Here is a 22,949-nt window from a genome sequence, read left to right on the forward strand (position 1 = left end):
TCTACGCGCTGTGGGTTTCGCCCTCGTCTCCGTACCGAGCAAGGGGCTTCTGTAGTGCCACCAGAAGAAAAAGAAGCAGATGTGTTGGGGTTGTGTGGGGCACGTTGGAGCTCGTGTTCCCATCTCTGCCAGCGAACAGGCGGTTTCAGCGCTCCCTCCCCAAGGGGATGTTAGAGAGATTCTGTTTGGGTGCCCGAGTGGTGTTGCTGAACAATGCTTCTCCAATTAAAGTGGATATTTTTCTTCTCTTTCTTTTTTTTTTTTTTTTTTCCCCCTTCCCCTCTCCAGTCCAAGAACTTTGGTCTCTGTGGCTTGCTTTGTGTACTCACTGCTTTACAGTTGCTCTTACCGCTCCGCAAGGCTGCGAAAGCCAAACGGGTAGGTCAAAAGAGGAGTAGCTGTTGACACTGGCAGCTAGGAACATGTAAAGAGAAAGATAAACAGAGGGAAATCAGAGACTGGATAAAGTAGATCTCCGAAGATAAAGTTTAGTTAAAGATAATGAGCTGGCCTTGTTTAAAAAGACAGCTGCAAAATAACCCAGTAGCTCCATGTGCTGGGGTTAAAGTTGACCTAGAATATACGTTTCATTGCTTTTCATAAATAAATAGTGGAGGGAAGATTTGGCAAAAAGCAACATTGCCCCCCACCCCTCTTCAGCCAAGTGTTTGATGTTAACAAGTTCTCTGGGTGTTTACTTTGTCCTCCGCGCTCGCCGGCGGAGCGGCTCTGCCGCCCTTGAACCGAGCGAGAATTCAAATAAACCCCGCCGCTTTCTGCGCAGCCGGCCTCCTCTGCCATCTGCGTCTTACCAAAACAGCCCCGGCTGTCGTTGGGGAACCGGGATTACCGGGTCTTCCCAACAGCTGAAAGAAATTTGCCGGATCAGATAAAACTCCCAGGAACGGGAGCAGAACTCGACAGTGTTTCTCTCGGCCTCCTCGAGCTGTCATTCTGAGCCCGGAGCGTGATTTGCAGGGAGAAGGCGCGGTAAGGAAATAGCTCCATCAAATCCAGAGCAATTCTTTCGTTACTATGGGAGTTGTTTCCCGCCGCTTCTCTTGTGTCCCTGCTTTACCGTGACGTTCTGCTGATTAAAACACCGTTATCTTTCAATAAACCACGGGGAATCGTCTCGCTGGTGCTGTCTTGGAGAGCCAGCGGCTCCGCGAGCGCTCAAGGAACTGGGATTTGCCGCTTTCAGGCGTGTGTGTTGTTGCACTTGTTCCTGTGCGCTGCCAGTAAAACTCCCAGTTGTTGTGGGGCCGCTAGATCCGTGTTTATATACGCATCTGATAGATGAGATGTTTAAAATACATGTGGAGTGTTATCAGCAGCGAAACAGTTTGGCCGGGCTGATAAATGAAGTAACTGTGCTAAACGAACCCAAATCTTATTCATCACGATATTACGCAAGGCAAGTAGAAAACTTCAGTGAGCGACAGCTGCGGATTGACTGATTTTTATTTATTTTTTTTTTTCTTTTTTCCCCTTGGAGAAAAGCGTGTTTGGTGGAGACTCTGAGTGGCAGAAATGCTCTTTCTGAGCCTCGCTTCGTGCTGGTTTATTGATTTAGTTTGTGGGGGTTTTTTTTAGAAACCAGATTTTGCTGGTTTCGTGATTTAGTTCGTGGGGTTTGGTGATGAAAATGAGATCTTGTAGCCAAACGCTCAGGTGTGACCTGGCCAAGGAAAGGGCTGTCCTTGGAGAGAAGAACACGCCTCGTGGACGCCCCAGAAGCCTGTATGAGAAAGCAGCGTTGCTTTGGGAATATGAATGAGAACGAGATCAATACGGGTGATTTTTTTTTTGGGGGGGGGTAGACGTTTGACCATAAAGCACCCCAGGAGCGGCGAGGAGACGACACGTCTTGGTAAGCAGGTTTAGAGCAACGGCGAGCGGTAGCTGCGTCGCGGCAGATAGATTCCTATGAACCTGTAAAACAAGCGTAGCCTGGTGATAGATGGTCGAGTGATTATTGTTTGCAAACAGTATTATCTCTAATAGATAAGCTGTTTACGTTGGACTTCAGTGCCTCTGGTTGGAAAGTGGGCTAATTTATCAAGGCAGCACGATGCCTCTTACCCCAGCTGCGGCGGGGGAAAGAAAAAACCCAACCTTATTTTAAGACTAAGACTTGGAAACACAGTGAAGTTCAACTTCTAACTCCTTTTTACAGCTGGTTTCTATATCGCGAAGAACATTGGCCGTTTCCTGGTTGCGCCTTTTCGGGGGTTGTTTTCTTTTTTTTTTTTTTTTGAAACCCCAACCGCTTTGTTCTAAGAGAGTTAAAAGACTAAACCCTGAACCCTTCCAGCTGACATCTGCTTGTTTGTTTTGTAGCTGTTGCGGTGCCTCGTCTTAGCGCGGAGCTTCGTGCTTTCCCCTCGCCTGACCTGGCGCTATGCATCCGGACCCCGGCCGCTTACAGGCACTGCTCGTCGTCGCTGCCGCGGGGCTCATCGCCGCCACGAGGTCAGGTAAGGCCGGCTCGCCCGGGGCCTAGGCGGCTCGCTCGGGGCTTTGGGAAGTTGAGCCGCCCTTTGGAGGCGTCTGGAAGCGGCCAACCTCAACGCCCGTCCTCTACGATCCGCTTTTAAGGCGGCGTGGAGCGCTCAAGCGCCGTCTTGAGCTGAGTTGTCGCAGTTTGAGGCTGGACTGGCCGCTAACGAATGACAGGCGCTCTCTACTGACCCCTCTCCCCTCCCAAAAAGGGAAAAGGAGAGGGAAGAAGGGAGAGAGACTTTACGGTTTGGAAAAGAAAACTAAAACGGCTTTAATGAAATAATATCACTAAAAGAAAAGATAAGAAGAAGAATAAGGAAATAATGAAATCTATACAATATGTACAAATAGATACAAAACCGATACCGAACCCAACTGCCCCCACCCTGAGGACGACACGTCCCCACCACGCTGCAGGGCTGGCACTGGGGCAGTCCCAGGCTGGACTGGGCAGCAGGCAGGGACGGGATGCAGGAGCTGGACTCAGGCACTGGATTTCAGGGACGCACGGATCGGGATCGACGACAGAAGGACAGACAGAGCCCTCCTCGGGTGTCGGCCACCGAAGAAGAGCGATTGACCCTCGTGATCCCTCAGCTTTACTCTGACCATGACGTCTGTGGGATGGAACACTCTGCGGGTCAGGTTTGGGTCTCCTGGCCGGTTCGCTGCTCCTGTAGGTGCGACCCCTTTTCACTCCCGACACCCCAACACGGAGTACGAGATTCAGCAGTGACCTCGGTCGCTATAAGCACAAGGATAAGCCAGGGCCTCTCTGCATCCCATTCCTTGGTACCGGCTGTAAACATCAGGCCTTGTCGCTGCTGGGAGCAGTCGCTGTCTGGAAAAACACGCTGCCGTTTCAGAAAGTGCCGTTCGAGGAGACTTAACTGAAAAGTTAAAGCACTAAACCAGAATTAGTTCTGGTTTAGCCCAAACCAGGACGTGAGTAGATGACTTTGCTCTTGCAAACTTGGCTCGAAACGAGCGCTGGAAGAGTCTTGGTTACGTAGGTTTGTTCTTTGGGATCCCGGCGGACTTCGCTGGACACCGATTTTTTTTTTGCTGCGTACGGTGCATCTCGCGTTCCCGTGGGGCTGGGAGGGGGTTGAGATTTGCAGGGGGAAGAGGGGAATCGGGTCTTTGAAAGGCGGCCGCTGCTGCGTGGCTGCAGTTGGAACGGCTCTTGCATTGGGGGGAAAAAAAAAAGGAGGGATGGTTTTAATTGCCACATCTGCTCTGTGTAGTCAGCTTGTCTTAACGTAACCACACGAAAAAGCAGCTTTTACTACTTTTAGCACTTCATAGCCAATCGTTATGAGCAAATGGGGTAAATTGTATTTTTCAAGCCGTCACGAGAGATAAATCCCAGCTGCAGGGTCACTGCTACCAATTTTGACTCTTGCACTGAGCACAAAGTGGTGGTGTCACAAGCGAGGGCAGGGCGGAGGATGAAAGTAGCGGTGCAATTTCAGAGCAATTGGCGGCTGACAAACTGAGAAGGTCGTCGCTTCTCTCTCCTCCCTGGAAATTCAAACTGAACTAATAGGAAAAACAGTTTTCTAATTAAAAGCTCCAAACGGACATCTGGAGTCCTGTGAAACGCTTGGATACCATTTTTATGGATTTAATCTTCTTTTTTTAAGTGAAGCCACGCTTTCATTTCCAGTTTTATTTTATGTTTATGCAGATAGTTTATGGTTCTGTTAAAAACGCCCAGTTTCTCATCTGAAACTCATAAGCAGAGCTTGGATGGACTGACTTGAGAAGAAAAACATGAGCCGAGGGCCCCACCTACAAGAAAACTGTCTCTTACTTGGATGTCAATATTGTCTTGACCTATTCCTATTCTATCTGGAATTCCTTAGCTCGTTTACACACTAGGATTTGTTTTCCCCTGCCACTGTGTCTATTTTTAATTTATTTTTCCCCCTCCTCCCCTGTTTCTAACCAAATCGAAGTTGACGTTAGTTGCCTTTTGCCTGCTCCCCTCGTACCGAATCGTCAGCGGAGAATTCCGTAGAAAACAAATGGAAATAATTCCCAGGGTTTCGTTGGCCAGGATAGGGAAACAAATTTCCTCCAACAAGCAGGAATTTTCTTCTGGCAAATACGTGGGTTCTCGTAACCAAGTTTTGCAGAACTGAGCCTTTTATTTATTAGCAGCTTTTCCTGTTTCTGTTCATCTTTACTCGGCAAAGATAACGGCTGCCCAATTCATCACTCTCGTCCTGATGAAGTCCATGGATTTGGAATGAACGAGACCCTTTGCTGTTCATCCAGCTTTCCTTCATCCTGCTATTTTTAATCAGTTCTGCAGACTCGGAGACGGTTCTGCAGCCATACCTGGCAGGCTGCTGCCATTGCTGAAATATTACAAGCCGCGTCCGCGCCCGCTTCGTATGGGACAGATCAGCTACAGCTGCGCCTTCCCGTCCTCCCGCTCTTCGGGTGCCGGGTGCCGTTTCACCCCACCCGAATCCGCTGCCGTCGTGGTCGTTGCTGGCCCCAGCAACGTACCGCACCCTCCCTGTACGCTGCGTCGCCGTGACCTTCTTGGCGGGGTTTGAGTCTTGGCGTTCCGGAGCGAGCAGGAGTCTGTCGTGGGTTCCTCTCGTGGAGGCGACACCTGCTTGAGTATCACGAGCGACTTGGGAGTTGAGAGACCCTTTATTTGACCTGAATAGTCTTTTAGTGACGTTTAACCCGCTGAAAGACGCGTGTCGGGTCTGTGAGCAGGGGCAGGAGCCTCGGGAGAGAGCGATGCTATAAACCAGATTATGGCCAGTCTTTTGTGCAAGTTGATGCATCAATTATCAGTTGTAAAATGCTGGTCACTAACTGAATAAATATATATATATATTTTTTTTTTTTCCTTTCAGACTTAACTCCCCATTTTATTTCTGAGCCCTTGTCTACTGTCCAGAAGCCCGGCGGGCCCGTACGACTCCGCTGCTCGGCCGAGCCCCCCACGGCTCGCCTCTCTTGGCTGTTTAATGGGGAGCCTCTGGGCAACCAGGTGGGAGAAGTGGAAATCCAGTCGGGCTCACTGACCATCGTCTCCCTCGGCCTGTCGACGGCCGGTCGCTACCAGTGCGTGGCGAGCGGCAGCGCGGGCGCCGTCGTGAGCAGGCCTGCGACGGTCTCGATGGGCAGTAAGTTCCTTTTTTTTTTCCTTCTTATTCCCCGCTCCTTGGCAATTATCTAGCCCTCAGCTCGTTTGGTTTTCTTTCACATTTAGAAAACCCCTCGTTTCAAGATGGTTTTGTGTTTTTCCTCAGCCAGTACTTATTATGTGAGTGATTATACGCTTTTTCACCAATTCTAGTTGGTTTTTTTTTTTTTTTCATCCGAGAGCTGTCAGGTGATGCAGCCCTGGAACAGACCCCCCAGCGAGCTTGTGAATCCCCATCCTTGGAGGCTTTTAAAGACTCAGTTAGTCAAACCCACACCTGATGGATTTAGTGTTGGTGACAGCCTTGAGCCGAAGGACCTCGAGAGTCCTTTCCACTAAATTTAGTGAAAAAACATCCGTTTCACTGAATTGACCTGAAAGTACCGGGTTCCCAAAAGCTTCTCCTCAAAAAGAGCAACTGAGCTGCCGTGCCGTTGCAGAAGGGTGCTTGAGAGTTGGTCAGAGGAGAGGAGAAAGGAGTGGGAATGGTCGCCTGGGCAATCAGCGGGAGCTGCGGATTTTCCTTTTCCCTTGTAGCATTTTATTTGTCGAAACTTCCCCCGACGTTCTTCAGGGGGGGACAGCCTTCTGTCCTTTTTGGGGACAACTTCCCTTCTCTCAGTTGCGGTGGTTCTTCTGATCAGTCTTTGCCTTGGTGCTTGGCCTGTAAATGATTGGATCTTAAAGCACTTCAGGAGAGGAAGGGCGAGGTTTTCCCCATGGATATTCCTCCGTGAGCACGATTGGGCCGCGTGGGATGGCGGAGCTGCCTGAATCGGGGCTTTGTCAAGCAGGGTTTGAGTGATTTCTCTGTCAGGGTACCTCATCTATGGAGCATGTCCAAAATCCCCCCGGGAGGAAAATTTCTTCTAAGCGCGAGAAGTTCAGTGTTTTGGTAAAGTACTGACCCATGGCAAGAGCCTCTCAGGAGAGCCGTAAGGGTGGCTGCCGTAGAAAAACTTGACAACCCAGAAGACGCTTTGAACCGTCAGGGCAGGAGAAGAGCGGCTTTCCCGCTTTTTCGCCCCCTTTGGAGGTTCCAGCAGCAAACTGGGAAGGTGCTGGTAGCTGGCGAGGCTTTCGGCTCGCCTCCTCGCTCGCCGCCACGAGGCCTTGGGTTCGCGAGAGTCACAGAGAGACGATTTCGCGGGGGGGGGCCCTTGGCGTGGCGAGGAGGCGTACGCACACAGGAGGGTTTCTGCTCTTGGGGGCTACAGAAAAGACCGTGCCCGTTGCTCTGGGTGTCCAAATGCTGCACCAGAGAAGATAATCGCCTCGAAACCAACTATATTTTAAGCACAACTACTGAGCTTGCTGCCCTTTCGCAAGCCTTGGCTGCTCTTACCCCCTTGCCGATTCTCTTCCAGGCCTAGCTGACTTCGAGACGTCGGTGAAAGCCGCCGTTGCGGCGGAGGAAGGGGGTACGGCTGTCATTGGGTGCGAGGTGCCGGAAAGTAACCCCAAAGCACAGGTGCGCTTCCAAGTGCGGGGAAAATGGCTGGAACAATCCGCAGGTGAGATGGTTTATGCCACTGGTCAGCGATATAAATAGCCTGAACTAAAGCTTGCCTGGATGGTTTTTTTTTTTCCTTAGAATTTAAAGGAAAAAAAAACCACCCAAACCTTTAGGAACTTGCACTTTGTCTAAACCTACCTTTGTAAATTAATAGCCTTTGCGTGGCAGCGTGATTTCTTTGTGATCCTGCATTTAGAATAGATTGATGGATCTGACAAGGTGTTTGAGGAAAAAAAAAAAAATTAAAACTAAAAAAAGGAAGCCCTTTTTTTTTTTTGAAACTAAGTTAAACTTAATCTTCTTTTTTCCTTCCCCACCTGTTTAGACAACTACCTAATTCTCCCATCTGGAAACCTGCAGATTTTGAATGTGTCCTTAGAAGACAAAGGACCCTATAAATGTGCAGCGTACAACCCAGTTACTCACGATCTCCGAACAGAACCCACTGGACGTAAACTCGTAGTCACACGTGAGTATTCAGTCCAGCTTTCCGGAACGAATCCACCTCGAGCTGAATAAATGACATCCCGAAGGTTTTTAGCCTGGGGATACCAGCCTAAATCAATCCAATACCACGTTACGTACCATCTCTCCGGCGTTACTGGCGCCTTCGGCCCTTCTTCCGTGGCGGAGCAGCACGACTGCTTGTCCCATCCCAAGAAGACAAAGCCCCCCAAAAAGGAGCTACTCCCAATACTCCAATCACCAAACCGACTTCGGAGCGAGGCTCCTGGATGAGCGTTTGAAGGACACGGCAGACCCCAGGAGTGGAGCGGAGGGCGGGTGAGTGAGAAGCCTCGTTTCCTTTCTTCCAGGCTCTTCCTCAGACGGCTTCCACATCCTTCACCCCCTGGCACCCCAGAGCCTGGCGGCGCCCCGGCACAGCTCTCTGATGCTGGAGTGCGTGGTCAGCGGGCTGCCCCCGGCCTCCCTCCGCTGGGTGAAGGACGGCCGGGACGCGCTGAGGAAAGGCAGGTGGAAGCTGCTGCACTCCCACCTGGTGACGGACCGGCTCGAGGCCTCGGACACGGGAAATTACTCCTGCGTGGTGGGGAACGGATCTGGAGTGGTGAAATACGTGAACTATTCGCTTACTGTACTTGGTAAGGAATAAAGACTTCTTCACGTCCAGGCAATGGGCCTTTTCTTTGGGGACTTGCTGGTTTTGGCCTCTGGTTGCCAACAGCCTAATGTTCTCGCTCCAGCTAAGCGTATGCAGATAAAGAATAAAGATGTGGTCGCAATGACCGTCTCTCCTCATCTCCCCCTCGTTAAAATCCACAACTACTTACCTCAGAGTCTGGAATAATCCAGCAGTAAAGGGTAACAAACTCCGAGGGAAGAACCGCGCTCTATTTTCCTGCAGCGCGCCAAGGGTGCACGGGCTGCAGCGCCGGTAACGTGCCAGAGATCAGGCGTTTCTCTTTTGAGGTTGTATGTAAGCAAAAAGCTGGCGAGGAGAGGTGATCTGTTTGGATGAGGACAAAACCAAAAGCAAAAGGAAATGGTATTTGGCCTCTTTTGTGGGGCTGCAAGTCGCTCCTAATCTTCTCTTCCCTTTGTAGCAGATTTTCGTGGTGTTTGAGGGTTTTGCCGCCCTGGCTGGTTTTTGTTGTTTGTTGGTTTGGGTTTTTTTTTGACATGTATGTGTTAAAGTAACTCGGAAAACAAGTTGTTGCCCCACAGCACACCTTTTGTGATGGGGCTAAAGAATTATTTTGAAAATAGAGGTGGTTTATTTGTGGTGTTAATGCAACCATGTGACTGGAACGGGAGAGAGAGAGACCATTAAAACCAGCAAGCGTGTGTGTGTGTGGGGGGAAAACCAGCTTTAGGCTGTGTAGAACTGGAAGGACGTGGCGCTTTGCTGAGCCTTTCGCACGAGGAGCTGGTGTAACGTTTCACAGCAGCCTTTCCAGGACTGGGGCGAAGATCAACGTGCAGTGGTTCAGATAAAATTATTTCCCTTTATAGAACCTGCCTCCATCTCCAAGGGCCTGCGAGACCAAAGCGTGGCCGCTGGAGCGACGGCTCACCTCTGGTGCGACGCCCGCGGGAGCCCCGCGCCCGCCCTCACCTGGCTCCACAACGCAGCTCCCCTCCCTGTCTCCCCGCGGCATCTGCCGGCGGGAAACCGCCTGCGGATCCGCGCCGTCGCCCCGGAGGACTCGGGCTTGTACCAGTGTGTGGCGAGCAACGGGGTTGGGATTGCGCAGTCCACTGGGAGGCTTCGGGTCCTGCCGGGTAAGAGCGCCTGCAGCCCTCAGGGACTCCACTTAAGCGTTTATACTTCAAGCTTTAGTCTGGTTTTGTTTCTTTTCCCCCTGGATTATGTATTGATTTGCTTCACACCACTGTCTCTAGCGAATCTTACGAAGAAGGTGCTTTCAGTTGACCTTTAAGAGCGTTTTCAAAGGGTTTTAATCTAGGTTTTGAAAACCTAGATTACCAGCTGCCATTAAATCAGCTTGTGATTGGATTTGACAGGATTTATCCTTCGATAGAGTCAGGGTCCTGTTGTGCTGGAGGAGCTGGTATTCTTAGCAGCGTTGGCTGATGAGTAATTATGCCTGTTCTGATCCAGATTAGCAGGTACCAACACTCCTTTTAATCACTTTGCAGCCTAAATTACTCTCTAATACCCAGAGAACTTGATTTCTGCTAACACAAGGACGTTGGCAAGACCTGTTCCCCTTCTCTGTTCCTGTTCTCTCCCCGTCGCGTGTAGTTGAAGCTTCTGACCTCCTCTGCCCCGATGAAGATGGACGGGAGCTGCGCAGAGGCTGGTGGAGCGGGTCTTTTGGGACCTGCTTGCCTGTGGGAGTGGGCCGAGCCAGCCTCACCTGCTCTGCCTTCCTCCCTTGACCGCCAGCTCTTTGTTGTTTTGACAATTTGAAGCGGGGTTTGAGCGTAGTTTTCTGTCAGCCTGCTCTAGGCACAAGTCTCCGCTGATCTCTTCGGTCTGGAAAGCAAGCAATAACTGTTAAAACAGTGAAAAAGGAGGATGTGTGGATTTTAATTTTAATTATATTGACTCATTTTGGCATTAAGCAGCATATTCCTTAGCCAAATTCATCTTGTTTTGGTTTTTTTCCCCCCCCAGGCAAAGGCTCTAAACCAGTGATAGTCTCTCCACCAGCAAGCATCGCTGTGGTAGACGGTGGGGACGTGACGCTGTCCTGCAGTGCCGCTGGAGTGCCCCTTCCCGTCATCCGCTGGTACGACAGCAGAGGACTCGTGCCCAGCCCCCCTTCCCAGTCAAAACCACAGCAACCTCCCGGAGCCACGCCGGGCAGCGCCGTGGCGGAGCCCACCGCCTTCTCCCTCCCTCAAGCCGCCTCGAGCTCCTTGCGCGTGAGGAACGTGAGCCGCGAGCGCGCCGGGGAGTACACGTGCGAAGCCACCAACGAGCACGGCTCCGCCGTCTCCAAAGCCTTCCTCACCGTCGGTAAGCTGGAAACGCAGAGCTGCCCGGTCAGCTCCCCGGTTTGGGGGAGAAATGCCTCAAAATTAGACCGGAGCAGCAGGAAGGTGGTGGTGGTGGTGGTGGGGGTCGTGGGGAGATGAAGCAGAGGGGTCCAAGGTCTCTTTGTGGACCAGTTTCTCCCTTCCACCTTAGGCAAAGGAGAAACAGCCGTGGGGGGCGCGTGGGTTTAGAGTTTCTATACGATAAAAACTATCCAAGGGTGTGTTGTGTTGGTTTTATTTCCTGAAATTGCTACTAGGGAAAGACAATCCTTATCCCAAAGGCAAGGTGGGAAAGAGCGGTTTCCTTTCTGCCCATCAGAATATTCGGTGACGCTAACAGCGGGTTTCAGCTGCCCCAAGTTGCCTTCACAAGAGCGAAGGTGACGGATTTTTAGTTACGTGGAGCGGCTGAAGTTGCTCAGCTCTCTCAGCGTTTTGCCTCCGTCAATTTACCCGAATGTCAGTGGGATTTAAGGTCAGCAGGATTTAGTACGTGGCCCTGTATTGAACGTTCTTTGTTACCACCGGTTTGAGTTTAAAACTCACGTAAATAACTTGAAAAGATGCTTGAAGGTTCACTTAGAGGAAGGAAAAAAAGAGGAAACCTCAGGAAAATGATCCCACTGTGCAGTTTCATCAATAAGTTGTTCTTGGACCTTGCTGAGGGGAAACACAAAACAAAACATCATCCCAGACTTCAGTCTGTGTCAAACGGAGAAATCCCACTCAGAACTTTGTGGCAGTGAGTTCAGTTTTAATGTTTTGTTTATCAACTTCTATCTAATGTGTTGTGCTACCTGCTGATGACGGGGCAGAGGGCGGTTAAGGCATTTGGGTTTGAGATGAGAGTCCTGAAATCGTTTCTGGGAGCTGTGAGGGTTTTAGGACAGTTCCTGACCGTGCCAAAAGACGTGCTCAAGCATTCAGTGAAGAATTCCTGCCAGGTAACGCTTCCGAAGCACCTTGCGTGACTTCAGCTGCGATTCCAGTGGGATTCTTTGGTAGGAGGATCAACTTAAGCGCCTTTCAGCCTCGGCACCTTGTCCTCTTAATTTCCCTCGGGCAAGGGCGCGGTAAGAGGGGCTTATTTGGCTGAAAAACGTATCTTTTTGGGGGAACCCCCCCAATGTAAAACGATAGCCTGAGGATCCTCTACCCCCGGTGTGCGCTTTAAGTCTTTCTTAGACGGTTGTGGTGGTTGCCTGCCCGGTGGTACCTTCCCAGAGCTGCTGAACACAGGGTTAATGCTCTGAAATAACTTCATCTGATGGAAATGAAGGAGAAAGATACTCCTCGGGAAGTCTGAGGAGCGGGCGGGTTAGTGTAAAACAGAAGAAGGAGTAGCATTTCTTGGAGGGAGGGAGGTGAGACAGCGGGAGAGCAGGCTGAAGGTGGCTTTTAGAGACGCCAGGCACCTCGGAGAAGTCTTAGGGTGGTTGGAAAGGCTCTCCGGGCGCGGGTGTCTTCTGCTCTGCGCTTGGAGAGCTCGTGAGGAGCCGGGGGAGGGATCCTCTGGTTGTTGAAGCAGCGGGGAAGGAACGTTGGGGATCGCGATCTGTTTGCAGAGCGGAGACGAGATACCGAGGTCGGTGCCAGGGTGAGATCTGCGTGTTTGCAGCCTGGTTTCCAGGAGGGTGTAGAAGAACTGGAAAAGGCGCCGGGTGGGTCCGTAGGGGCGTGGGATGGTTTCTGCAGGAGGAGAGGCCGGAAAGGTGAGAGGCGGCTGAAGGGGAGACGCGGCAGCGAGCTGTGAAACACTGGGCGTTATGGAGAGCGTGAGTAAAAGCTCTGAACGTTGAATGCCCAGATTTGGGGCGTTCTGTCCTTCTCTAGTTGCTGTCAGAGGTAGGATTTTGGGCCCGTAGGGCCTTTGGTCTGCCCCAACTCCTGTTTCCCCGCTGTGGCCGGGAAGTTGAGGCAGAAGAGTAAGTCTCAGGGGCTGAGGGGAAAGGGATGGCAACTAAAAGCCGAAAAAAGTCACATAATGACACAGCAGCAGAGGGAAGCCTGATGGGGTGGGTAGCAATTATGCCAGAAACTTTACAAGAAAAAAAAAAAAGAGCTCGGCTCCGAATTGCTTAATGGAAATTGTTACCCGGGGGTTGTTTTCCAAAGCCAAAATACGAAGCGCTTGCCAGTTGTTGACGACTCCCCCCTCGCAGCAATAAACACAGCAGCAACGGCAGGTCTCCTGTCACCAGCCTCAACCACAACTAATCCTCCACGTGCAGGAGTCCGTGGCCCCCGTGCCAGCAGGCCTCAAACCGCGCCGTGCCCACCCACAAACCCGCCGGGTCCACCGCAGAGCGGGCCGCGGCATTTGGTTCCAATAGGAACGCGGGTCGGCTCGTCCCTTTCCCCCCCCCCCCCCCCCCCGGGGGTCGCTACCCTTTCGCTTGGAGGCCGTCCTGGAGGGGCGTCTGACGTTTTGGGCGAGCTCCAGCTGGCTTTGGGGACGTCCTCCCCGCGTTGCGGCCTTCCTCGGGCTCCCAGCTTTGTGGCATCGCTAAATAAATAGGCAGCGACAAACAAGGAATGCTTGCTGCGAGCGTGGCTTCAGTTTGAAAAGAGAACTTTTCCTTCCCTTCCCAGCTTTTTTAAAAAAGGGGCCAAAAATAGCAGCCACACTTGCTGCTGGTATTTTAATGGAGGTTTGGAGGAATCCGAGTCAGCCGGGCTAACACTGCCTAGGCTTGACATTACCGAGGAATTTGTTTGTTTTGTAAACCAAGTTCCCTTCATTCCCTTCCCCTTCCAGACCCCGGCGTGTAACATAAACCTACACAAATCTGAAAGGACGGACAGGGCTGAGAACATCTGGCAGGCCCGGCGCTGCGGCGGGCAACCTTGAGGAGCCGCGCGGCTTCCCGAAACGCTCTCGCTTTAAGCGCTGACGTTTACTTGTCCTGGATAATCTCAGATGTCCAACCTGCCACCCCTTTCCTGCCTGGAATGCTGGCAAGCCCTAACAGTGCTTTTTTTTTGTCTCTCAAAACTATTCAAACTACTGATATTATATATATATATATATTTTTTTTAAGTTCTTTCTCACACCCGGCGAAGTAAATAGGCTGGAGCAGGATTTCTAGAAGTGCGTTGCTGTGTTAGAGCTGCCTGATCGAACTCAGTAAACTGAGTTTATTCTCAGCGTAAATTTTCAAGTGCGGTAGTCGAGTCGTGCGCCTCTCAAAGCCGCTCAAAATCACGGCTAAAACCTCCGATACCGAGGCAGGAGAATGTCCTCTTGTGTGCACACCAGTTCAGGCCATGGAAAGTTCCTTGTACAACTGGGATTCATTTCAAATTACTCCATTTGTGTCAAAGTGTGGCTATATATTATATATTTTTTTCTTCCTACGTGCGTTGCCACCACTTAATTTATGGGAGATGGTAGTCGAACTGTGCCTGCAGACATTGCGTTTCAGGTTTTCTCTCTTTGCTACCAAAACCTGCTGTTCTGCCCTGAAAAAAAACCCCACAAACCAGCAGCTTGGCGTTGGGCTCGGGTCTTCACGGGCGTCTCTCGAGCCGGCTTTTGGCAGCAGGGCTTGTTTGGAAACGACTCTCCTGAAATGATTTAGCGCCCCGTCTGCGCAGAGCCGACGTACGTCGCCCTCAAGATGTAACCGGCCTCCTCCCTCCGCAGTGCCTTCGGCCACCGGCCCAAGAGCAGAAGAAACGGCTCCCGTGGAGGTTGCCCAGAGCGATGACGGCGATTTTGGTGCGGAAACGGGGTTTTCCAGCTCGCCTCCCCCCAAACTGCGTCCGGCCGCCGCCGCGCTGGAAAAAGCCTCCAACGGCGCCGCTCCCCCCGAAGCCCCCATCATCCTCAGCCCCCCGCAGACGCTGAAGCCGGACGCCTACAACCTGGTGTGGCGGTCGGGGCGGGACGGGGGGTCGCCCGTCAACGCCTATTTCGTCAAGTACCGCAAGGTAACGGTCGGCCGGCACGGCGCCGGAACGCCGGCGCCTTGGTTTGGGTTTCTCCAGGAGCGGTTGCGGCGCCGGCGTTGCCGGGGCTGCGGTGTCAGGCCGGGGAGAGCAGAGGCGGTGGTTGAGCCGCGGCGTTGCCGGGGATGCCCCAAGTTGTCTGGGGGTGAGGTGGATCCAGCAGGGCCCCCGCGTTTTTTGGTTCCGTCACGGTACCGTCGTGGTCCGCGGGGAGCTCGAGGGCACGGCGTGAAACCCGCGTTGGCGCGGGCGAGCTTGGAGCTGGTGGGCCCGCGTGAGGTCAGGAGGGGAAAAGAATGGATCAAGGAGTTTGCTAAGAGACTCTCTCAAACCCAAGTGATCAAATCCGAAGGAGAACTCAAAATTTCCTGAGCAGATGCTTCTCCCATCCTTAAAAACGGAGCGTCGACAGGGAGCTCCCCTGATTACAATCAGGACCGAGCGATGCCTGCGCCCGTTCCTCCAAGCCAAGTTTTCCGCATGGCAAAGCCGCTCGGTTTATTTTTCGTTAAGCTTTTTAATCCCCTACATCCTGATCTTGTCTTAGCCTGGAGGGGATGCTTAGATTTTTTTTTTTTTGACCTGTTCGTTCCTGAAAACCCGGTGCCAAAGTCTGTTGATAGAATTTCGCATCCAAAGGTGGTTGGTTCACAGGAGCACTGAAAGCTTTGAATACTTTTTTTGGCCTTTTTGATGCTTTCCCCTCCGCTCGTGACCGTCCTCTCCGCGTGAAAGGCGCTCGCTCGTGCGTGTCTTGGTAGGGAGTTTACCAGGGCGGTGTTCTCTTTGTGTCATTAAATTATTTTATTAAGATTTCCCCCTTGTAAAGAGGGGGAGGAGCGGAGGGAAAAGTTGGGGGAATGAAAGCCGTAGAGTGGTCCCTTCAGAAGAACATCCTTGAACAGAGAGCTCTGGCATAACCTTTGATAATCCGCAGCATTTAGATCTGCCTTCCGTGTTTTATTAAAGTCTTATATTGTTTAGTAGTTTATTTTTGGTAGAATCTTTTGTCTTTTCCTTTGGGATTTGGGGTAATGTTTTCCTGCAAAGGTCAAGCATTAAGAGACTACCCTGAATCTCTTGCCTTTCTTAAATGGAGCTGGTGACTTCACTGTTAAATTAAAAAAAACAACAACAACAAAAAACCAAAAAAACCCCAACCAACCAACCAAACAAACCCCAACCAAAACAGGACTTAATAAACCCCAAATCTTTGGTCTCTCTGCTGACTTTTTTCCCAGCCTCGAGAAGTGACTAAAACCCCTTTTTGTGGCCCGTTTTAGCCAATAAATATTTTCAAATGCTGGCGCGCAGGAAAAGCTGGGATAGTTGAGGGACCAGCTCTTTCTCCTCAGGGTGCTGGGTCCAGCCCTTGAATGTCACTGCCAGCTAAAGGCTGCTCGAAGTCTTTAAACTCACTTGGTCTCTCTCTAGTTTTAACCACAAGTGAAAACGACCGTTTTTTTTCCCCCCAAAAAACAAGTGCGGGCGGGCGGCGAGGGGAAAAATCACTCGGGTTGATCGAAGGAGTTGCCAAAATGCTGCCGGGCTTGGAGACAACCCGTAGGTAGACGCAGGAAACCCCGCGGGGTTTTTTTGGGCGCTCGTGCGCGACGGCGGCGAGGGGTTCGAGTTGGGCCCGAAGCGATTCGCTGCTGAGCTCTCTCTCTCTTTTCCCTCCCCCCCCCCGGCCCCGTCCTCCGCAGCTGGACGACGGCGTCAGCGCGGTGGGGAGCTGGCACACGGTGCGCGTCCCCGGCAGCGAGAACGAGCTGCGCCTCACCGAGCTGGAGCCTTCCAGCCTCTACGAGGTGCTGATGGTGGCGAGGAGCGCGGCGGGGGAAGGGCAGCCGGCCATGCTGACCTTCCGCACCAGCAGAGGTAGGTGCAGCACCATGTTCCCTGGGTCCCGGGTTTTCGGGGGCGGGGGGGACGACACACACGTTCGGTTGAATCACATCGTCTGCGTGGAATGAACTGCAATTAGTCGCTAAAGAGCAGCCTCTGATAGCGAAAAGAGCCGTGGGGCAAACTTTTCCTGAGCGTTACCAGGGCTGTCGGTGAGTACAGGCCGTTAAAAACTCGATAATGTTATTTTTGGGGACGCTTAGGAAGATTTAGGCTGTGAGGTTCCTCTCGCTTAAAGGAGCGAAGCCAGGGAGCAGCCTCTCCTCGCTCAGGTTTTTCGCCGGATCGCGAAAGAAACCCTTTTGCGCCGTCAAGTTTTCACGTGTCAACGACACTTTTGTGACCAGAGGGGGCTCGGGAAGCGCAGGGCTGCAGGTCTTCGTCCTGCCCCGTCGCTTCCCTGCAAGGGGAAGTCTTCTCTCTTGCTCCCCGGTTGCTCTCCTGCGACTTGAAGCCGGGGCTTGAGTCCCCTGCGCCGCAGCGAGCGATCCTGCGGCTGTGAGCTGAGCTGACGTGCTGCGCGTCCCGTCTCCCTTAGAGAGAACTTCATCCTCGAAAAACACCCAGGCTCCCTCCCCGCCAGCCGGCGTTCCTAAACACCCCGTCGTCCCCGAAGGGGCGAATAATTTCGGCGTCGTCCTTCCAGACCTCTCTCGACACAGCGGAGGTAGGTGGGGGGGCCGGTTTGTAACCCCTGGGTTGGAAGTTGGGTTGCGTGGCGGTTAACTCGTGTTTGTTCCTGCTCTGGGTGCTCGTGTTCCCTCTTCTACTTCCTATTTATTCCCTAGGCTGCTTTGAAACAGCCTCTCTCGGGGGGTCTTCTGCGAGCGAGGCCAAATATCTGCCAGATTTTCTCCTCTTCCGTACGTTTCCAGAGTAAAAGATGGTGTTTGGTGCTTTTGGGACCGACAGCCAGCGAGTTAGCATCTTAATGACCTGCCTTGGTACCTCGGGTTTTCGCAGCCGTGTTCAGTCACCAAGTTTCTTTGGCATCTGTGGTGGGATATTTGAAGCTACGAATTTAGCAAGTTTTTAGCAGCTGAAGCTGTGAATTTTAGGAAATGCGTGCCCTAGTCTAGGGCATGTCAAATATTCCAAAGGATGCCGTTGCCTGCAGAAAATTCAGCCTTTTATGTGTAAGCCGCGCTCCTGCTGCTCGTTTTTAAACCTGCCGTTGCTTTTTGCTAAACGCTCTGGTCTTCCCTTCCACTGAGGGAGATCCAGAGGAAGAAGGGAAGTGGCAGACGCCCGCGTCGGAGCCCTCGGAGCCGATTATATCTGCTCTGACTGTTTTCCTGCGCCTTCCCAGGGATAGGCTTATTTCTGGTGGGAGGAAGACACAACCGCTTCCCAGTAGGTGTGATTTTTTTTTAGCCTGGTTCCCAGTGAAAACACCATCTTTGTGGCCCTTTTGGTCCTCGCTCCGGCCTTTGAACTCGTTGGCCTGATTTAGGCGAACTTACTCAGGGGCCGAGACCTCGAAAGCGTTTTGGTGTCTCAAGTTCGGGTAAAACCCGAGGGGAGCGGCGAGATTGAGGCGTAACGCAGGTGAGGAGCGTCGCGAGGGGCCGCCTTCCGTGGGCCCGGCTGCAGATGCTCAGCCTGCTCCATGCTTCCCGCCCCCAAAGCTGCTGGCCTGCTGTTCCTCCTCTCCTCAGCGCGTGCCGGGCGGTTCAGTAAAGCCTCCCAGCCCTCCTCGGTGTCGGGGTGGTTACCACCAGATTGACTAACGCCACCTCTTTCCCTTCTCTCTCTCCCCCACCGCTCTCTGTACCGTCCAGTGAGGGCAGTAAGTATTTCGCTCCTCGCATGCTCTGTTTGCTCGTCATCCTCCTTTCTCTGGCCATACAGCGCGCGGTAGCGCGGGTGGGTCGACGTCTCGCTGGGTCTGGGGGAATTTGGGGGGTTGGGAAAGGATAACAAAGTGGGGTTTTTTCCCAGCTCGCTCTGTGCGTGTTTCCGCGGAGGGCTGGGTTGGGGTAGTGCGACACCGCGTCCTGCGCGGCGATTACGTTGCTAAAGCAATTGATTCCCCTGTTCTCTGCTCTTCGAGCGTCTTTTGCAGAAGAGTGAGAGGAGTAGTTATTACAGGAGCGTTTAAGATTCTCCTTGTTAATACGTGAAGTCGGATTTAATCGTCAGCCACCGGTATAAATCAGAAAACCTGCCTCTAATCCTCTCGTAACTGAATTTCTCGTTGCAGTTCCCGAAGCTCCCGACCGACCCACGATCTCCACAGCATCGGAATCGTCCGTCTACGTCACGTGGATCCCCCGAGCCAACGGTGGCTCCCCCATTACTGCCTTCAAGGTGGAATATAAACGCCTGGGTCGAAACAGTGACTGGCTCGTCGCGGCCGATAACATTTCCCCTTCCAAACTGTCTGTGGAAGTTCGGAACTTGGAGCCAGGTATTAAAAAAGATCTTAAAAACGATCTTTCCTTCACCTCAGCTGTTGTCTTTGCTTAGATGCTGAGCGAATACTGCAGCTCGGGTGGTTTCATTGTAACTCCTGCTTGGGATTATCCCGTTTGTGGTCAGTTAGGGTGGGTGGTGGTTTTTTTTTGCGTGGAACAGGAGATCGTGACGTGAATTTGAGTTGATTTCGGGCTTAAGTGGGGAAAAAAAACCCCAAACCCCCACCGTAATTCAGTACTTATTTGTGTGGAGAGGAGGGTTGGGTATTATTGCTGTTTTTAACTTAATTGTCCTTCTCGTAAGCCCTCGGAATTCAAAAAGAGAAAAACGCACGCGTGGAAAAACGTCCCGATTTCTCCTGGTGTCCAGCCCTGAAAGCTCAGGGAGAGGGTGCAGGAGTAGAGCGAACGGGTGACGATAGGCACCCTTCGAAGCATCTTCCCAGTGCCCACCCGTTTGCAGTTCAGGGACTTCCCGAGCTGTCGGAGGCATTTCCATCTCTGTAACAGCCTTTGGATTTTTCCGGAGGGAATTGCCCTAATTGCTTCTCGAAGCTATTTATATTTCCGATGTCCGCCTCCGTCTGCGGCGGCGAGTCCTGCTTCCAGTGGGCTGCTGTGGAAAAAGTGCCTCCTCATCTGTTTAGTCTCCCCCTGAATCCCGTTTCGAGTGCTTGTTTTGCTCCGACGTCGTCTTTCTTCCACTTTTTCCCTTAAAAGGAGACACGTATAGGTTCCGGGTGATCGCCGTGAACACCTACGGGGAGAGCCCGCGCAGCGCAGCCTCTCGCCCGTACCAAGTAGCCGGCTTCACCGGCCGCTTTTCCAACCGCCCCGTCACGGGCCCGCACATCGCCTACACCGAAGCCATCAGCGACACCCAGATCATGTTGAAATGGACGGTAGGTGGGAGGCTCTCCTGTCCTCCTCGCGGTGGCGGGGCGGTTCTTCCTGCTGCGGCTCTTCAGAATCGAGGATTCAGAGCGGTGGTTTCCCGCCTTCGCGGTGATCTTGCTCCTAGGAGAGGGCTGATGTGACCCTTCCCGCTTGTGTGGTGGAGCGACTTAACGGGCCGTGTGCCTCTCGAGGCCTTTGCCCCCCGTTTCCGACCCCTTCTTCCTCCTCAACCACAGCCCCGTTGGTGGTTTGCTCCCTTCTGCGCCCTGGGGTGGGGGGGGTACCGTGCCCCGCCGCCTCGGGTTACCCCAAATGTAGGCCCGAACAGGCCGCTCCGGTGAAAGGCCGCAGCCGCCTCGCTCCACCTGCTTTGGCACAGACGTGCCGAGAGGCACCGGCGGGGGCTTCGCTCTGGCCCAACCCCTTCTTCGTGGCACCGGTTGCGAGCGACTCGGTTTGGTTCCCTGAAATTCCCGCTGCTTTTCCGGGGAAAAATCCGGGCTGCGGCGGCTGGAAGCGGGCGCTGCGCTCAGAACCCGCCGTCTTCCCTCGCGCCCGGCGGAGGGTTTCACGTTAGAGAAACGTTCTCCTTTCGGCTTTCGTAAACAAGTACTTTAAAGTCCTTCTCGAAACCCACAGAAATTCTTTGCTCTTGTTTTGAAATCCAACCCCCTGGTATACTTTGGAGGATTTAACGTGTCGAGTTCCCAGTGTTAGTTTGCTCTGCTAGCTCAGCCTGGAGAGATGTTAAGGATAATAAACTTAAAATAACCTCTCGTTCCTCAGGAGGCTGCGTAACTTCAAGTAAAATATTCCTGAGCTGAATTTGAGAGTGGCCTTAACTCTTTCTGAAGTCAAAACGGTCTTCGCTTTGCCGTTAATCCCCTCAATTTTCAGGCTGTTCGTGATCAAACCCCCGTGTGACGGGGAGGAAAGCGTCGGCCCCGGCTCAGCCTCTTGTCCCCGTGCTACACACGCGCCCCCCCCCCCCCCCCTTTTTTTTTGTTTCGAGGAGTTCAGGGGCAGAGAGCTCTCCTGCAGCCCTGTGAGCAACCCCCAGCGTTGTGCTCCGCTCCCCGCGGCGACTGGGAATCCTCTTCTCCGTCGTGGCGGGGAGGTTTTGCTACGCCTTGCTTGCACAACCTCGTTAGAAAAAAAAACCCAACCCAACCAACCAAAACCCCACGTGTTTGGAGGGGATAAGCTAGCAGGACTCCATTAAAATTGTCCTCCTCTTCCAGTACATCACCTCAAGCAACAACAACACGCCCATCCAAGGATTTTACATCTATTACCGGCCCACAGACAGCGACAACGATAGCGACTACAAGAGGGACATCGTGGAAGGTACGGCGCGGTACCCGCCGGCTCCGGAGCGCCGCTCCGCCGCGCAGGACGTCGCGTCAACGCGTTGGCTGTCTTCGTGTGAAACCTAAACCGCTTTTTCCCCGCCCCCCCCCCTTCTCCCGGCGCGGCCTTGACGATACGTTGCGCAGCAGTAGCGCTCCCGACGTCGTCCCGTCGGGTTGCGCCCGCGCAGGGGCTCGCTTCTTCCCTGCTGAAGCCCCTTCTACCTGGCGACTTGGGAGCTAAACGCTGGGTTTACGTTGGGCTCCTTCAAATCCTTAACGTGGATCCGTTGAAACCGGTTTAGCTTCAAGCAGTGTGTGTAAAGAGAAAGTGGAGTCCGTGAGGTTGAACCCAGGGTAAGCGCGTCGCTGTTGCAGGCTGCTCGTAACGAGCTGGCTTTTGAGGCGACTTTACGCCAGCGTGGATGTTCTGAGCTGGCGTGTAATGGCCCTTCTCTCCCCTTACCTTGCTGGATTGCTTCTCCTCCCCTAAGGGAGTTACTGGCAGCCCCCAGTGCTGTACTGGGCTGCAGATGCAGGTATGTTTCTGCTTCGTTTTGCCTCTTTAATCAAGTTATTTTTTTCCCCCCCCTGTGCATATTAGATCATCGTTTTCCTGGAAGAAGTTATTAGATAATGTCTATATTAGTCCCGAAGTGGAAAACCCTTTTAAAAATATTTAACTTCACGTCCTTGTTGCTCGGGCTGAGTAAACGCAGTGATCTCATCCTGCCCCGATGACGTGAATTATTTTCCCCCTCCCCCTCGTTTATTTCAGTTACAGGAGCCTTTATTTCCAAAATTTTTCCCCCGCTAGGCGAGACTTCGACGGGTGACACCAGCTTTTGCGTGCTGAAGCTCCGAGAAGCGCTCGGAAGAAGCTTTTCGTAGCCTTTGCTGGGCAGGACTCGCGTGTTTATAAACCTTCTGGGCTGAGCAGCGAGCTGTCGAAGCGGGCTCTGCTGTGCTGTGAAATTAGCTTGTTTCTGATGGATTGGGTTTATTTGGTTTTTTTTTCCCCAAGAGAGCGTGCACGCACACGTGTGTGTGTGTGTGTGTGTGTGTGTGTGTGACTCTTTGTGGCAGCCTGAACCCCTCAGCAGCTGCTCTGCTCTGCCAAAGCCTGCAGCTCGGGGGGAAATGTGGAAACTTCAGCTTTTCTTTACTGTGCTCCCCTAAATTAGCTTTTTTTTTGGGGGGGGGGGGGGGGGAAAGGAGCGCGAGCTATTTTCAATTCAAGCGCGATTGGAAGCGCTTGATGTGAAATATGCAGAGAAACATGCGACTGAAGGTATTTTGGCCATAAATCACTTGTTCTTTGCGTTTCTCCCCCCACCTCTGTTACCTTAAAATTAATCTGTCTGTTTTTTGACAGGGAATTTTATCTTGAAATGGCTGCATGAGTTGTGGAAAAAGTGGTGTGATGCCTGTATTAGCTAAATACTTGCCGTAGGCTTTCCTTACTGTTTCCTGTTAAGTCTTGTCTTTCGAGACATCCAAAACTCCGCTGAAAACTTTTTTTTTTTTTCCTTATAAATACCGCTACGGGCAAAAATCAGATTTTTATTTAAAGGAAAAAAAAAAAAAAAGCTCAACTCAGATGGCTCCTCGCTGTTTTTCAGCAAAAGCAAAGCAACGCCAGCCCTGTCCTGCGTGGATGGGCTGAATTTCGAGGGTCCTGGGGATTGAGTTTTGAACGTAAATGCAGTCTGATGTCAGTTGTTTAAATGTTTTTCCTTGCTAATGGTGCACGAAGAGGACAG

The 22,949-nt window shown here is 52.3% G+C and overlaps 1 protein-coding gene across 2 annotated transcripts in view; it reads left to right on the forward strand.

Moving 5' to 3' along the window:
* Positions 1 to 2,404: 2,404 nt before the first annotated feature.
* CDON (cell adhesion associated, oncogene regulated) overlaps positions 2,405 to 22,949 on the forward strand; it is a 32,286-nt gene continuing 11,741 nt past the window's right edge. The window contains exons 1-13 of one of the 2 annotated variants that reach the window (XM_086476989.1): positions 2,405 to 2,480; positions 5,388 to 5,660; positions 7,048 to 7,194; positions 7,522 to 7,665; positions 8,012 to 8,299; positions 9,171 to 9,440; positions 10,300 to 10,644; positions 14,311 to 14,597; positions 16,322 to 16,496; positions 17,062 to 17,190; positions 18,727 to 18,933; positions 19,661 to 19,842; positions 21,079 to 21,184. In XM_086476989.1, coding sequence (XP_086333115.1) covers positions 2,405 to 2,480; positions 5,388 to 5,660; positions 7,048 to 7,194; positions 7,522 to 7,665; positions 8,012 to 8,299; positions 9,171 to 9,440; positions 10,300 to 10,644; positions 14,311 to 14,597; positions 16,322 to 16,496; positions 17,062 to 17,190; positions 18,727 to 18,933; positions 19,661 to 19,842; positions 21,079 to 21,184 — 2,629 coding nt within the window. The remainder of the gene's footprint in view (positions 2,481 to 5,387; positions 5,661 to 7,047; positions 7,195 to 7,521; positions 7,666 to 8,011; positions 8,300 to 9,170; positions 9,441 to 10,299; positions 10,645 to 14,310; positions 14,598 to 16,321; positions 16,497 to 17,061; positions 17,191 to 18,726; positions 18,934 to 19,660; positions 19,843 to 21,078; positions 21,185 to 22,949) is intronic. The other variant, XM_086476990.1, reaches the window with a different exon arrangement.

This window comes from Leptosomus discolor, chromosome 22 (assembly GCF_034619465.1).
Source record: "Leptosomus discolor isolate bLepDis1 chromosome 22, bLepDis1.hap2, whole genome shotgun sequence".
Lineage (NCBI taxonomy): Eukaryota > Metazoa > Chordata > Aves > Leptosomiformes > Leptosomidae > Leptosomus > Leptosomus discolor.